The sequence below is a fragment of the Nannospalax galili genome, unplaced genomic scaffold (genome assembly GCF_000622305.1).
Source record: "Nannospalax galili isolate Female #2095 unplaced genomic scaffold, S.galili_v1.0 scaffold100, whole genome shotgun sequence".
In the NCBI taxonomy this organism is placed as follows: Eukaryota; Metazoa; Chordata; class Mammalia; order Rodentia; family Spalacidae; genus Nannospalax; species Nannospalax galili.
In genome coordinates this window covers 12,117,115-12,133,304 of record NW_008352891.1, presented here as the reverse complement: position 1 = coordinate 12,133,304, position 16,190 = coordinate 12,117,115, and the positions used below count along the sequence as shown (strand labels likewise).

The window sequence follows — 16,190 nt, the reverse complement described above, 5'->3', positions numbered from 1 at the left end:
AGAGAGAGAGAGAGAGAGAGAGAGAGAGAGAGAGAGAGAGAGAGAGAGAGAGAGAAAGAGAGAAAGAGAGAGAGAGGAAGAGAGGAGAGGGGGGAGAGAAAGAGAGTGACTATTTTTAGGTTTGGGCATGGGGTGCATGCATGTAAGCCTAGCACTTGGGAGGTTGAAGCAAGATGATTGAGAGTTCAAGGCCAGCCTGGACTAATAAGCAGCAACAACAAAAACAGCCTGGAGATGTAGCCAGCACGCAAAAAACAAACAGAACACAAAAACATTCTTAAACTGTGCTTTGGGTGTATGCCTATAATTCCAGCCTTAGAGAGGATGAAGGAAGATAAGCTTGAGGTATTCTTGGGCTACATAGACCATTTCTCAAGAATAAAAATCCTTAGCTCATGAAGTATTTGAAAGAGTCCAACAAGCTTCATTTGGCTCTGTTTCATTTGCTGGCCCTGCTGTATCCTACTAATAATTTCTTAAAGATTTGTTTATTTTTATTTTTATGTGTATAAGTATTTTGTCAGCCTGTATGTATGTACCCCACATGCATGCCTGGTACCCACAGGGGCCAAAAGAGGATGTTGCATCCCCTTGAACTGGAGTTACAAATGGTTGTTAGCCACCATGTGGGTGCTGGGAACTAAATCAAGGTCCCCTGCAAGAGCAGCAAGTGCTCTTAACTGCTGAGCCATCTCTCTGGCCCCCTGTTAATAATTTTCATCTGATCTTCATGTGCCTACCTATCCTCACCTGTGGAAAAACCTGTGAAGGGGTAGTGGGCTGCACTACAGGAAAGGAACCTGAAGCTGAGGGAGCCAAAGTTTCCCCTCTAGGTGGGGTCATTTTCAGCTGTGCAGCTGACATGCTTCCTGTATACAGAGTTCTGAAGCCACGTTTGCTGGAAGATATCAACAGAATCAGTCTTTTTTTTTTTCTACTTCATCAAGGACAGTTTTAAAGAATGCTGGACTTTATCTCTGTTTTTGTTTTGTTTTTTATTTTTGGTCTTTTTGAGACAGCGTCTCCCTGTAGCCCCAGCTGTCCTGGAACTCACTATGTAGACCAGGCTGGCCTTGAACTCACAGAGATCCACCTGCCTCTGCCTTCCAAGTGCTAGGACTACAGGCATGTGCCACCACGCCCGGCTGTTTTTGTTAACTTGCATGAACACAGTGACCACTGGGACAGCTGCCACCACAGCGAGTCTCACTTCAAGCATGGACAGCTGAGCCATCTGTGGACTCTGCACCACTGTTGAATTACTTCAGTTGTCCTGGGTTGTCATGAAGACATTGTCCACAAAAAGCATCACCACACATAGAAACCCATAGACCTTGTCTTTATTGTTTGGTTACTTTAGGCGATAGGTGATGATGGAATTCCAACAAGTTACTTAAACTCATATGCCATGGAGGAGCCCAAATTGAAACTACTTTTCCTGTTAGGGTTGAAACTGAGTTAAAGTCTTCCAAGTGTAACAGCCTGGAGGGCTTTCTGGGAAATAGAAAATGCCAAGGGGGGTGGGCATGATGATGGAGGATGCGGCTATGGCTAGAAGCTACATGGGACTCGGGTAAAAAAGCTGGCATCAAACAACAAAGGACTAAAAATATGTTTTCTGTGAAACTCAGGGGTCCATCTATAAATAAGCACAGGGTTACAGGTAAGATCTGGATAATGAGAACCAGTGAGACTACCCGAGAGCCTACACATCAAGGAACCTTGAAAATCCCTACAAGGTACATAACCCAGCAGGAGACTTGTATATTCTTGCACTTGGTATAAATTTAAAAAAGAACAATCCCAGAATATTATTCAAAGCTAGGTTATCAAATGTTGATAATTATGAAGCTGACAAATAGATATTCATCAAACTATTCGTTTTTTGTTTTTTGTTTTTTGTCTTTTTGAGACAGGGTCTCCTTGTAGCCCCAGCTGTCCTGGAACTATGTAGACCAGGCTGGCCTCGAAATCACAAAGATCCACCTGCCTCTGCCTCCCAAGTGCTGGGATTAAAGACGTGCGCCACCATGCCCGGCCAAACTATTCGTTTTTATGTATCTATGTTTGAAATTTTTCCAGTAAAGATTTTTAAGTTGTACTTATTATCCATGAATTAAGAAATAAGCCATCTGCCAGGCATGGATCTCTGTGAGTTGGAGGCCAGCCTGGTTTACATAGCGAGTTCCAGGGCGACCCTGTCTCAAAAAGACTGAAAAAAGAGAGAGAGAGAGAAAAAAAAAAAAACAAACCAAAAACCAATAAGCCATCTGTTCAGGTAAATCTCCTTAGTTAAAAAAAAAGGGGGGGCAGGGGAGTATGGATCTGTTTTGTTTTGTTTTTTTTGTTTTGTTTTTTTTTTAATCTTTTTGAGACAGGGTCTCCCTGTAGCCCCACCAGCTGACCTGGAACTTACTATGTAGACCAGGCTGGTCTTGATCTCACAAAGGTCTGCCTGTGTCTGGCTCTAGAGAGTTGGAATTAAAAGCATGCACCACCACACCTGGCTGATCTGGATTTCTTTAACAAAGAAAGCATGCCTAGAAACAGCAGCCTGAAGGCCACACTTAACAAAACTGTGTTCAGATTAATTAAAAGGAAAACATGCTTCTTGGTCCTAATACATCTTTGAACCAAACATGGAAGACATGAATTTTCCTAGAAGAAAAATGCCAGTGTATCTACAAGATGACAGAATGATTTCAATCTACTATGCTCCCAGGACAAAAATCAACTCCAATGTTTGCTTATTGCCATGTGAAGCCATTTGTCAACACACTCAGAATCATATTGTCCACAAAACATCAATGAGATATTTCCGTATGTTCCTTGTCATATAAGTTGAAACAGCTTCTTCATCTCCCATAAAGCTGATGCCATGGGGCCTTACTCTTATGACCTCATTTAATCCTAGTAGCCTCACAACACATGAACTTTCAGACAGTCAAACCATAGCAGATTGGGTTGAAGAAATTGTTCAACAGCAACAAACATTCTGCTACTTATCTGAAAATGTTTCACAGAATATTCTGTGGTACATCCCAATGTTGGGACAGAGGGAGGTGGGGCAAGCAGGATAGCAAAACTCAAGACTGAGTACAATAAGTATTGAGGAATTAGATATATTGTTCTTAACAACCAACAAGGATGTAGGAGTGTGGGCTGTGAGCATAGAGTTTCAGAAATTGGATCTCACTCTAGGGGAAGGAAATGTTTGTCAATATGACAGATTCTTTCCTGGCAGGTTGCTGGTTGCCAGTGTTACTAACTGGCAGGTCTCCAACACTCAAAGCTAATATCCCACACATTTGAATTTGAGGCGGCAAAGCCTTGTCACTGCCCCCAGACTCAACCTCTGTTAGAGCCCCACTATGCCTATACTGTGAGGCAGCTGTTCACTCTGGGCACCCTGACTTCTCCTAAGACTCAAAGTAGGAGTTCAGCAACTCCTTCATACCTGTACCAAGAACTCAAGAAGGGAGGCAACCAACTCAGCGCCCTCACTCCATCTACAGCCTCCCTTAGTTCACACCTCCGACTGAAAGCCTGCATCTAATCTTCTGCCAGCTCTTCAGATTAATGATGTTTTAAGTTTACCCTACAGATAGATAATCCCTGGACATTAACCTGCCAGTCACTGTTTGAGGTCCTGGGTATGCAACATCAAGCCAGAAGTAAACAAATCTCTGTCTTCACAGAGTTTAAATTCTGGTAAGAAGCAGATGAATGTGCAGTGAGTCAAATAGTGACAAGTGCTCTGAAGGAATGTAACAGGAAAGGGTGCTGAGTGTGTGTGTGTGTGTGTGTGTGTGTGTGTGTGTGTGTGTGTGTGTTCTGTGGTATGTGTTTGGATGTGTATGGTATGTGGGTATGGTCTGTGGGTAGTGTGTCTATATGAAGTGTACTATGGATTGTGATATATATGGTTTATATTTATGTGCTACATGTGTATGTACTGTGTATAAGATAGTGTGAGGTGTAGTGTTTATGAGGTATAGTGTGTGGGGTATGGACTATATGAGATCTGGTGTGTATGAGGTATGATGTGTGTGAGGTGTGGTGTGTGAAATGTCATGTTATGCATGAACATAAAATGGTAATACAAAAGTTCACTCAGAGGACAGTTTTCTCTACCATACATGCACCAAAACCAATCCAGGCTGGATCAGCCAACTTCCTCTAATTTCCACATATGTTCCCGGATGTTTGTCCACAAAAGGGTTGCTAGAGGGCTATTGGTCAGAGTGACCTGATTGCTTTATTAGGAGAGGGGTGTGGGTGCAGCTTATGTAGGTAGGGGGTTGCTAAGTGCTTTGTTAGGAAAAAGGTACATGTAGCTCAGGACAAGCAAGGTCTGTGGTGGTTTGAATGAGAATGTCCCCCACAAGCTCCAAGTACATGAAAACTTTGCTTCTAGATGGTGGCTTTTTTTGTTGTTGTTGTTGAGGATTAGGAGGTGCAGCCTTGCTGGAGGAGCACATCGCTGGGGTGGGCATTGGAGTATATAGCCCTGCCCACTTCCAGTTCTCTCTCCCTCTGCTTCCTGCGCCTACTTGAAGATGTAGCTTTCTGCTTCTCGCTATGCCTCCCCACCATGATGGACTCATCCCTCTGGAACCATAAGCCCAATAAACTCCTCCTTTTATAAGTTGCCTTGGTCATGGTGTCTTATCACAGTAACAGAAACGTAACTAATACACTGTCTTTACACTTTCCTGCCTCACTGCCAACTTCAGAGAAGCTCAGACAAGTCCAGATGATTTACTGGGGTTGGGGCTACAGCCCATGAATTCTGGGGGTACTTAATTCATCTGACACACAGTACTTGTATATACATGAAACTAGACATCTCTTAACAGCTTTGATTCTTGAGGAGCACTTGCTGCCTGTGCTTGACCTCCATGCTGACTTCCTTCAAGCCTTCCCTACCTGAGTTCTTTGAGTCACTCTACTCATATCTAGAGGCTTTTGCATCCTATAACTCTAGGCAGAAAACCACATCTGAGCGCCCCACTCTCCACCTGGAAGGCAGAAGGCCCACATCCACCTGGATTCTGGGTCCTTGCACTTGAGGCACCTGTGGGAAGGACATTAACTTCATCCCCCAGAGGCCCTGTCTACCCCAGCTCTGCCCAGAAAAGACTCTGTTACACATGCTGGGTATGGTAGTGCACACCTTTAATCCCAGCACTTGGGAGGCAGAGGCAGGTGGATCTTTGTGTGTTCGAGGCCAGCCTAGTCTACATAGCAAGTTCTAGGACAGCTGGAGCTACAGGGAGACCCTGTCTCAAAAAGACAAAAAAAAAAAATTCTGTTACACAAGTAAATATTATATCCCTTTGTTTTGTCTTTTCTTCCCAAGCCTTTATTCTTTCCCCTTTTCTCCAAAATGGAGATCAGACCAGGTATGAAGTTCAGTAACTTGCCATTGTGGGTGGAATCTTTGTGTCCCCCTGAATTCCTCTGTTGAAATTCTAACTCCTAGTGTGGTGCTGTTTGGAGGTCAGATCTTTGGGAGGTGATAAGGTCATAAAGGGAGCCTTAGGAAGGGATTGGTGTCCTTTAAAAGGCCCCAGGGATCACATTGTCTCCATTCCCCCTCTCCTGCCTTGGTGCAGGGTCCGTCAGTCTAATGATTTCCCTGGTACAAAGCAGGCATCCTCTTCCTAGTCTCATCTTCCACTGTGGCATCCCCCTGTGCCAGGAGCACTACCTCAGTGACCTGAGTGGGCCCTGCTTCTCTCCCTTCAGCCCTGAGCCAGTCTCAGAGACCCTCTAGACTGGCTCTGTGGCTTCAGTGAGCCTGGGGAAAGTGCTGGCCCTGCAGCAGCTGCAGCTGATCCCTGCCCACTGCGGGACTGAGGCAGGCCACATCTTCTACTGAAGTTCAGGGGCTCCCTTTTGTGTTGCCACCCTCCCCTTTGCTCCCAGCACTGCAGAGCTCCCAGCACAGCAGCTTTATTCATTTTCATGTGAAGCTCCTCCCAAACTCGGGGCTACTCCTTTGAGAGTAGGGTTGGACAACTCCCCAAGCTGGGACCTGGTGGGTCAAGTTGCACATTTCAACAATCAAAGACCCATGGACTATAAATCCAGTCAGGTGTGTGCCCTTAGGCGTGGGGAGCGGCTGAGCAGCAGCTACACAGCTTCTCACTGTTCTGCTGAGCAGCTGATGGCTGAGGCAGGAACGTAAACAAGAGCCCTCAAGCTGATGAAGGGTGCCGGCTCTGACATTTCCTTCCTGTCACACAAATTTTCTTCTGAGAGCTCTCAGCCTCCACAGTCCTCATCAGCATTGCTCTGGCAGTCCCGAGGGATGAGAGATGTGACAGGATGTGTCTAAATCCTGGCGGAGTACTGATTCACCTGAGACCCTTATTGCAGAGACACAATTTGTTTAAAACTGTCCTCAGACAATGACTCACATCAGAGAGCAGCCAGAAGGAATGATATAGGACTATCTGTAAGAAAGCACCCAGGGAGCATCAGAGGCCCTTGCCATCCCTCACCGAGCCTCCTGCTACTCCACTGATGTTAACACAGCACCCAAGGGCCAAACAATACCAGTTCCACATGTAGCACAGGTCTGACAAATGCAATGAACAGTCATGAGCATCTATGCTTGCCATGGTTCATCTTCGTTGTCAACTTGACTGGACTCAGAATCACTACGAGACATACCCTAGTGTGTCTGTGAGGGAGTTTTTGAACTCTGTTAAGTGAGGGGGGAAGACCCTAATAACCCTAAATGTGGTCAGCACCACCCTATGAACTAGAGGACTGGACTGAATAAAAACAAGGAGAAAGTGAGCTGAGCACCAGCCTTCATCTCTCTCTGCTTCCTGACTGCAGAGGCAATGTGACCAGTCACCTTATATTCCTGCCACCATGATGGACTGGACCCCCTCAAACTGTAAGCCAAAATAAAGACTTCCTTATGCTGCTTTTGTCAAGCAGTTCCTTGTGGCAAACAGAAAAGTAGCTGATACAATGCCCCAAAACTCTGATAGCCACTGACAATATACATACGAAAAAATATTTTTCATTCTTAAGTAATCCATCACGAACTAGAACTATTGGAATGTGTATAACTCTTGAGCCAAACGTAAATTTTAGGTTTGTGTGTGTGTATGTGTATAGGTGCACTCATGCCGTGATATGCATGTGGAGGTCAGAGTAAACTTTCAGAAATTGGTTTTTCCCTTCCACCATGTGAGTTCTAAGAATGGAAGCAAGCACCTTCACTTTGCTGACCCATCTCACCAGCCCCAGAGAAAATTTTCTGACCTCAGAACCAGTGTGGACTTCCCCACCTCCATGTTCCATGCTGGACTCGCAAATTGCTTTTATCAAATCACTCAAAACACCTGCTTCACAGGGCCATGGCATCATGGAAGGACCAGTGACCTGATAGTGGGGACATGGGCTCCCAAAGCCATAAAGTACAACTTTCCCAGAGATCTGGAGAGGCCCTGCATTCTCTGTGGGTTCACACTGCAGTACCTTGGTGCATACTTGGGGACTCCAGCCATGTCCAGTTAGACAGAGGGTGAGTAGATAGGGGGCTAACAACAAAAACCTCCTAGTGAGAGCCAGGCATGGTGCGTACCTTTAATCCCAGCACTTGGGAGGCAGAGGCAGGTGGATCTCTGTGAGTTCAAGGCCAGCCTGGTCTACACAGAGAGTTCCAGGTCAGCTGGGGCTACAGGGAGACCCTGTCTCAAAAAAAAAACAAAACCTTGGAGCAGGCATCCAAGTGGCATGTGAAGAGGTGGCACAGGTGAGTGACTGGCATGAGTAGTCAGCAATGCTGAAGAGGACAGAGAACCCCCCAGGGGCCTTGCAACCTACAGAAGCCATGCAATGTGTGACTTTCCATTGCATAACGCAACTGTAAAAAGTAAACTCAGTAATGTATTTTTGGATGGTGGGGTTGCGAGAGATAAGCACAAGAAAGCGTCCTAAATTTTGAAGGTTGAGAGACCCATCTCACCCAGAGTGCTCTGCTCAGATGCACTCCAGCCATTCACCACCTGAGTGGGAAAGTGTGGGGAGCACTAGACGGGCAATTAGCCGCCAGACAGTAATAAGAGACATTAAGTGCAGGAAAAAGAGTTGCACTGAGTGTTCTCAGCAGATGATGGAATTGTATGCTTGGGAAAGGCAAGGCAATTAACAGGGGAAGTGCTAGGAGGGGGAAGAGCTCAACAAGCACTGTTAGGACAGATATCAGTGTTACAAAAGACAGTGGCTTTCTCTATACATCAACAATGCTTAGTCTTGGTCACTAATTCATTAACAACCAGATTAGCTGAGGATGTAGCTGAGTGGGTTGAATGCTTTCCTAACATGGAGACCCCAAATTCAATCCCCAGTATCTGCCTGTGCCGGTCCGGTTTATACAGCTGTGACAGAAGACTGTGGATTGGGGGTCTCTCCCCACCCATCTTTGGTCCTGGGTATAGAACCCAGGACATCATGCACACTAGGCAAGAGCTCTACAACTGAGCTCTAGCCCCAGTCCCTTTTATTTTGAGACAGCGTCTCACTAAGTTGCCCATGTTGGTCTTGAATTTGCAACCCTCCTGCCTCTGCCTCCCATGTAGTTGGGATTACATGCTTGTGCCAGCAGGCCCAGAATAAATTACAGAATTTATAATATACAGAATTTTATTTCACATAGATAAGGAGGCTGGGAAGTTCAGGATGGAAAGCCTTGAACTTACTAAGGTCTTTCACTCCTGCCTGCACCTCCGACATGCTCCCAGGTGTGTGCTCCCATATCTGGTTTGGGATACTTTTTTATTTATTTATTTGGGCAAGGCTCCCTTTTTTTTTTTTGGTCTTTTTGAGACAGAGTCTCCCTGTAGCCCCAGCTGTCCTAGAACTCACTATGTAGCCCAGGCTGGCCTTGAACTCAGAGATCCACCTGCTTTTGCCTCCCGAGTGCTGGGTTTAAAGGCGTGCACCACCATGCCCAGCAAGGCTCCTTTTTTGAGGTAGGGTCTCCCTATTAGCCACGGCTGGCCTGGAACTCACTATATAGACTGGCTGGCCTCAATCTCACATAGATTCACCTGCCTCTGCCTCCCAAGTGCTGGAATTAAAGGTGTGTGCCACCACCATACCTGGGTCTTGCTCTTTTAAAAAGTCACCAATGAGGGACTAGAGAAAGGGCTCAGTGGTTTAGAGCACTTGCTGTTCTTCCAGAGGACCAGAGTTTTAGTTCCCAGCGCCCATGTTGGACAGCTCACAACTATCTGTAACTCCAGCTCCAGGGCATCTGAGGCCTGTAGTATCCTCAGGCACCAGTATTCATGCACATATCCACACACAGACATACACATATCCACATACACAAAATTGAAAATAAAATAAATCTTAAGGGGAAAAAGCCAATTGGCTAGGATGCAGTTCAGTTAGTAGACTGACTGGACAAAGCCCTGCGTTCAATTCCGTTTTGTATAAATAAACTGGGCATGGTGGTATACACCTATAATCCTAGCACTTGGGAGGCTAGGGCAGGTTTGCAAATTCAAGGTCATATTTGACTACGTAGCAAGTTCAAGGCCACCCCAGATTAAGTAAGACCCTGCCTCAAAAAACAAGAAAACAAAACAGTGGCATTTGGTGGTACAGTCCCAAAATCCTAACTTCTCTGGAAACTGAGGTAGGAAGATAGCAAACTAAGGCCTGCCTGGGCTACAGAGTGCTGGGATTAAAGGTGTGTACATTTTAATTTTTGAGTATGACTGACCTAGACTTTCTGTATCAAGAGGGTTTGTTTCTATTTTCCAATTTAAAAAAAGATTTTTTTTTTTTTTTTTTTTGTCTTTTTGAGGTAGGGTCTCCCTGTAGCCCCAGCTGTCCTGGAACTCACTATATAGATCAGGCTGCCCTCGAACTCACAAAGACCTACCTGCCTCTGCCTCCCAAGTGAAAGATTTATTTTTATTTGTGGGGCTGGAGAAATGGTTCAGTGGTTAAGAGCACTGACAGCTCTTGCTGAGGACCCAGGTTTGATTTCCAGCACCCACATGGTGGCTAACACCTATCTGTAACTCTGGTTCCAGGGGATCCAATGCCCTCTTCTGACCTCTGCAGCCATTGCACAACACAGATGTACTTACCTACATGCAGGTGATACACTCATATACATAAAATAAAAATAATAAAAAATTTAAAAAATTTTAAAAATTGTGTACACCTGTGTGAGTTTGTGTACCATGTGTGCAGGTACCTTGAAAGGCCAAAGGGTTTCAAATCTCCTGGAACTGGAGTTACAAGCAGTTGTAAGCTAATACGGTGCAACTGAACTTTGGACCTCTGCAAGAGCAGCAAATGCTCTTGACCACTGAGCTTTTCGCCAGCCCGTCCTCAGACAATCTTGTATATCAAGCTAGTATCAAGGCCTTTTATCTTTCTATAACAACAAATTGTGAGTTGTTATTCAATGGAAGGGAACTGGTTGGAAGAGGAAGGAGTTGAGGCAGACAAGAAAGGGTTATGGGTGGTAAAAATGATCAAAATACACTATATACACATTATGAAAATGTCATAATGAAACCCATTACATATAATTGATATATGCAATTTATTTTTTTTTATTTTATGTGTATGAGTATATTGCCTGCATGTATGTGAGTGCACCTGTGTCGTGCAATGCCACGGTGGTCAGAAGAGGGTTTTGGATTCCCCTGGAACTGGAGTTAAGGACAGTTCGTAGCCACCATGTGGGTGCTGGGAATCAAACCCAGGTCCTCTGCAAGTCAGTACTCTTAACTGCTGAGCCACCTCTCCAGCCCCAACTAATGCTCATTTTTACAAGGTGGAGAGCAGCTGAGGAAGACACTTGACACCAGTCTCCAGTCTCTACGTCCATGCACACATAACAAACACAAAATTAAGAGTTCTAGGACATAGTTCAGTGGCAGAGTGCTTCCTTGGCATGTTAGAGGCTCTCTATTCACTCTCCAGTGCTCACACACACACAGAAAAAAATCCCATTTAGGAGTCTTTGTTTGTTTGGTGGCCTAGACTAGCTTCAAATTTGCCATGTAGCCTAGGCTGATCCCCCTGCCTCTGCCTTCCAAAGACTGAGATAAGTATGTGCTGGCAGCACTGGCTCTCTACTAGGATTTTGTGTGGTGTATATGCAGGTGTGTTCATGCATGTGCATGAAGCCTCAGGACATTGAATGTCCTATTCTATCACTCTGTCTTATTCTCTTGAGAGAGGGCCTCACTGAACCCAGGCTCATGGATTTTGGGCTAGGCTGAATGGCCAGCAAGCCCCCGTGATCTTCTTGTCTCCACCTGGACAGCACTGGGGTTAAGGTACACAGCCATGCCCAGCCTTTCCACAGTTGCTGGTTCTGAAGTCAGGTCCCTGGGTTCCTGCAGCAGGCATTTACCTGGGCTATCTCCCCAGCCCTCAACAGAATTTTCAAACAGATCTTACTACACAAACCAAACATGAAGCCAGCAGAAGACGCATTCAGAATCTCAGTCTCGCCCAGGGCCACTGCCCTGCTCTCCAACTCCTAGCTGACCTGTCTGCCTCTTGTGCACTTTCAGAGCCTGTTCCACACCTGCTGTGGCAACCATCAGTACTTCCTGTCCTACTTATTATTCCAGAACTTTCCACATAGGTCTAGGTACTGCAGAGTTTTCCAGGGCCACTACAGCCAGACCCCAGGTTTGTCACCATTCTACAGAACAGGATGGAGGAGCAGATGAAACGTGCCTGTCACTGGTTTTCAGGAGTGACTCCATCTGCCCTCAGTTCCAGCAGGTGGCCCAATTTCCCAAAGCGTTGAGGAGCTGACGGTAACTGCCTCAGCATCCCTGACATTCCCATCCTCTCGAGTGGAGCTGGACAAATTTCCACTGCTTGAGGACTGTGTGGGTTTCTTTGTCTGGAACAGGTTGACTAACATGTTCTAGAGTGATTTTCTCAATTTCTAGTTTTAGATATTAAAGGACATTCACTTAAAATTATTTTTAAATGTATTTATTTTTATTTTATGTGTATAAGTATTTTGCCTGGATTTATGAAATGTACCCATTCATGAAATGCCTACAGAAGCCAGAAGAGGGTGTCAGGCCCCCTGGAACTGTAGTTACAGATAGTTGTTAGGTGCCATGTCGGAGCTGTAATTCAATACACTATACCTGTGTTGTGCCATTCCTATATGCTTTTATTATAAAAATAAAGATCATTTCAAACATTTGTTTTAAATTTGTACAATATTTTTAAGAAAAAAACCTAAAGAAATTTACTAGATATATATTTATACATCTTAGTTTTTTGTTTTGCTTGGTTTTTTGAGCCTAGGTCTCGCAACATAGCCCTGGCTGTCCTGCCTGGAACTCATAGAGATCCGCAGACTAAAAGTGTGAGCCACCATACCATCTTGGTTTTTGAAGCTGTTCCTACACAGTGGTCCAGGAACTGAGGTTATCTGTGTGCAGACTTTGCCCTCCTGAAGACCCAAGACTTGGGTTCCAGTATAGCTGCATCTTATGTGACGTGCACACAGGCACAAGGCAGTCATGCAAACTGGAAGGAAAATGATCATTTTTGGAATACCTTTAGGCCACTTGTTTACATCTTCTAACCAGTACTTACTGATTCCTTCTTAAAGTCAAAACAAAACTCAAATGTTTTGGGCCAAATTGTAATAAAAGAAACAAGAATAATATCAAGCCCTAAAGCATAAATGCTGAAATCTCACGATCTTTGCTTTCTGATGTATTCAGGCATGTTTTAATCAAGCTGCAGCACAGGTCATCAGAGTGTCTTGCCTCAGCTGGAGAGTGCGCCTGCTTGCCTACTGTGGCAGTCCATGCCGCACTCACTGCATGCCAGGGTGAAACAACAGCCACCAGCTGGGTCTCCAGAGTGCTCTCAAGCTCACTCAGTCTTCAGACTGCTTTGCTCCTTCTCTTGCCAATCTGTCAGCTTCCTCGTTGCCCACAAATCCCGAGTGACCAGGAATGTGCATCTGTTAAAACAAAATTTCCCCCTTTACTTTTCCTGATTTTTTTTTGAGACAGGGTCTCCTTGTAGCCCCAGCTGGCCTTGAACTCACAGAGCTCTGCCTGCCTCTGCCTCCCGAGTGCTAGAACTAAAGGGATGTGCCACCACGCCTGGCTTACTTTTCCCGATTTTTACACATGCAACACATGACCATTTTTTCACACCCAAAAAATATATGTATTCAGAACAGACTGAGTGACAAAGCTCCCCTTTAACAGCTCCCCTTCCCTGATAGAACTCTGAACAAGACAACACACTGGGGCTAGGGTTGGGGCTCAGGTGGTAGAGTGCTTGCCTAACATGCACAAAGCCCTGGGCTCAATCCTCAGCACTGCATAAACTGCGTGTGGTGACACTTGTTTATAATTCTAGCATTGGTAGATGGAGGCTGGAGCATCAGAAGCTTAAGATCACCCTTGCTACATAGCAAGTTTGAGGCCAGCTTAGGCTACATGAGACCCTGCCTCAAACAAACCTACAAACCAACAGTATTATTTGGTCAGGGAGGCCGCTGTGGCCCCCAAACAACACAAGCTATTTCCATTGTTCTTGGTTGGCCACCAGAACTAGATGATAAGACCCTATTATTGAAGATACCATTGAAGTAACAGTAGCAAGTATGTTATGGAGGCAACCAACCACTTTCTATGGGAACCATAGCCCACTTCATAGGAGGGAAATTCACATCTGGTACTATAAACCTGATCAAAAGCCTCTGCTGGGAAGGAATAGACCCTATTGGGAAAGCTACTACTACTTTGCTAAATGGACATCTTGTGTCCACCAAAATGCCTTCTAAATGTCTGTGTGTATGCTCACAGATTAGCGCTGCTGCCAGCTCTGGCCAAAGAAGCTTCTTTCTGCAGTGGGTGGAGGTTAATGCAGACTCATAACTAAGTGTAGAGAATAAATGACTGTTGAATGCTCAGCTATGAATGGAACGTCTAAATCAGCCCCTCCAAGGCTCAGGAGTCAGCGTATGTAAGAACCAGAGCAAGGGGTGGAGTGTTGTGGAATGCCATCTTCCAGGCATGACATGGCCTTTGGTACTCATGAACTCCTGGACAGGACCTGTACAAGACTGGACCTGTGGACACTGTCATGGATAGGGAAGGGGTTCATGAGGCCCTACCCATCCCTGGGGATCTGTAAGTAGTTAATAGTTTATGGGGAAGAGAGGGATTTTCTTCAGTAGTGGAGCCACTGGTAAGGTGCCCATGTTCCTATAAATAACCCCTCACTCATCATCTCTTACAAGCAACCCTAATGAAACTTACTGGGCCACAAAAAACAGACAAAAATTATGTAGTAGAAGGGTGAGAGTGAGGAAGAGGAAAATGGGAAGAGAATCAGTGGCGGGGACAAGAGAGGGTAAAGGGTATGAACATCAACAAAATATACTACACATATGTATGCAAATCTCATAAACAAAATCATCATTACGTATAATTAATGCATGCTGATATATGTGTACATACACACACACACACACACACACACGCACGCACGCACGCGTACACACACACACACACACACGCACGCACGCACCCACGCACGCATGCTTCATGGAAACTGATACTTTAACCCACCTCATTAAATCCCTTCCACAAACCCTTCTTCTCTGGTTAGTTTAGACCGGTCACAGCAGCTATGCAGTACTGTCAGGACTCACCCACTGGATGTCCATGCCCTGAGTAAGCTCCTCCAGCTCCATGAAGTCTTCCTTGTTGATCACGTCTTTGCCAGCACTTGTTCTCCACCCATTCTTCTTCCAGCCTTGAACCCAGTTGGTTATCCCTAGAAGAACGCATGCTCACAGGCTCACCCTCCATCCACAGGGCCTGGCCTCTCCTGCTCCCAGTCTCTCCTCACACTGGCTCCCTCTGTGTTTGAGTCAAAGCCTGGAGGATTCCCTTCCTTAGCTAGCCTCACTTGTTTAGAAAGACTTTGGCACACTCCTGAAGCCCCCACCTTTCCTCTTTTTGCTAGCTGTATCCAACCTGCAGCTCTCAGGTTAATCTGTGTCTGACTTCCTCCAGGAAGCCTTCCCAGCCTCGTACTGACACTTCCTGACACTACTGTGTAAGCCACCCCAAAGCCAGCATACTGTGATATAAGTTACTCACATACATACAAACCCCAGGTGTTCGAGAGCTAAGCCTCATCTTAGGACAGCAGACCGGGACTCCCAAGTCCTCTGAACCTGGTAAGTCCCAGTGTCATCCTCACTCCCACCTGTGCCCAGTCCTGTTATACTACCTCCTACTAGGAAGAAAGGCCTGTTCCCTTCATAGTGACTGGGAAAGCATTAGAAGAAACGAGACATGAGCACTTACCATTTATGGTGAACATGCTGTCTGTGTACAGAACCAGCTTGCTGATGTTCTGAGCCTTTGCTTGTGAAATGGCTTTGCAGGCTGCCTTGAAAAACAAAGTCCACGGTCAGGCTACATGGAAATGCTCAACTTTCTATATGACTGATGACCAACAGGCCTTCAGAATGAAAGTACCTCTATGCTTCCATGATTATATTCTCTATGTGAAGGAAGGCTAAGCCTACAATGCTCCTGCTGGCACCTACTTCAAATGTTTCTAGAATCTTTCTAGAAAATTACCCTTTCAAAATTGTTACTAGCCCACAAGTTTTCTGTGGACTTCAAACGCCTTTTATCTATAGACAGTAAAAAAAGGGGTACAAGGCCGATATGTTCTCCAAGTCATACTGAGGAACAAGAGACTCACGTTTATCTGGGAACTTACATGGATCTCTGCTCTTTGGTTTGTCTGTCGTCCAGGAAGTCTAATACCTACATTTCTGTTTCACAGTACAAAAGAAAAAAAGAAAATTACATTGCTTACTCCCAAATTGATTCCTCTCAGTGGATAAAAACAATTAGTGTGCATTTTCAAATAAAATGCAAAATCTGCATACAAACATAGCAGCCTCAAAAATCACACCAGGGCTAGGGACACAGTTCTGTGGTACAGTGCTTGGTTCAAGTTCCAACACTAGTTAAAAAAACGGAAACAGGGCGGGGCGTGGTGGTGTATGCCTTTAGTCCTAGCACTCGGGAGGCAGAGGCAGGTGGATCTCTGTGAGTTCGGCCAGCCTGGTCTACATAGTGAGTTCTAGGCCAGCTGGGGCTATA

At 45.4% G+C, this 16,190-nt stretch overlaps 1 protein-coding gene across 1 annotated transcript in view; it reads right to left on the bottom strand.

The window, feature by feature from the left end:
* Positions 1-12,336: 12,336 nt before the first annotated feature.
* Rnaseh1 (ribonuclease H1) overlaps positions 12,337-16,190 on the bottom strand; it is a 15,405-nt gene continuing 11,551 nt past the window's right edge. The window contains exons 5-8 of the mRNA XM_008850164.3: positions 15,802-15,856; positions 15,378-15,462; positions 14,714-14,838; positions 12,337-13,006 (exon numbers count right to left, since the gene is read on the bottom strand). Of these exons, the coding sequence (XP_008848386.1) occupies positions 12,920-13,006; positions 14,714-14,838; positions 15,378-15,462; positions 15,802-15,856 (352 nt within the window). The 3' untranslated portion in view covers positions 12,337-12,919. The remainder of the gene's footprint in view (positions 13,007-14,713; positions 14,839-15,377; positions 15,463-15,801; positions 15,857-16,190) is intronic.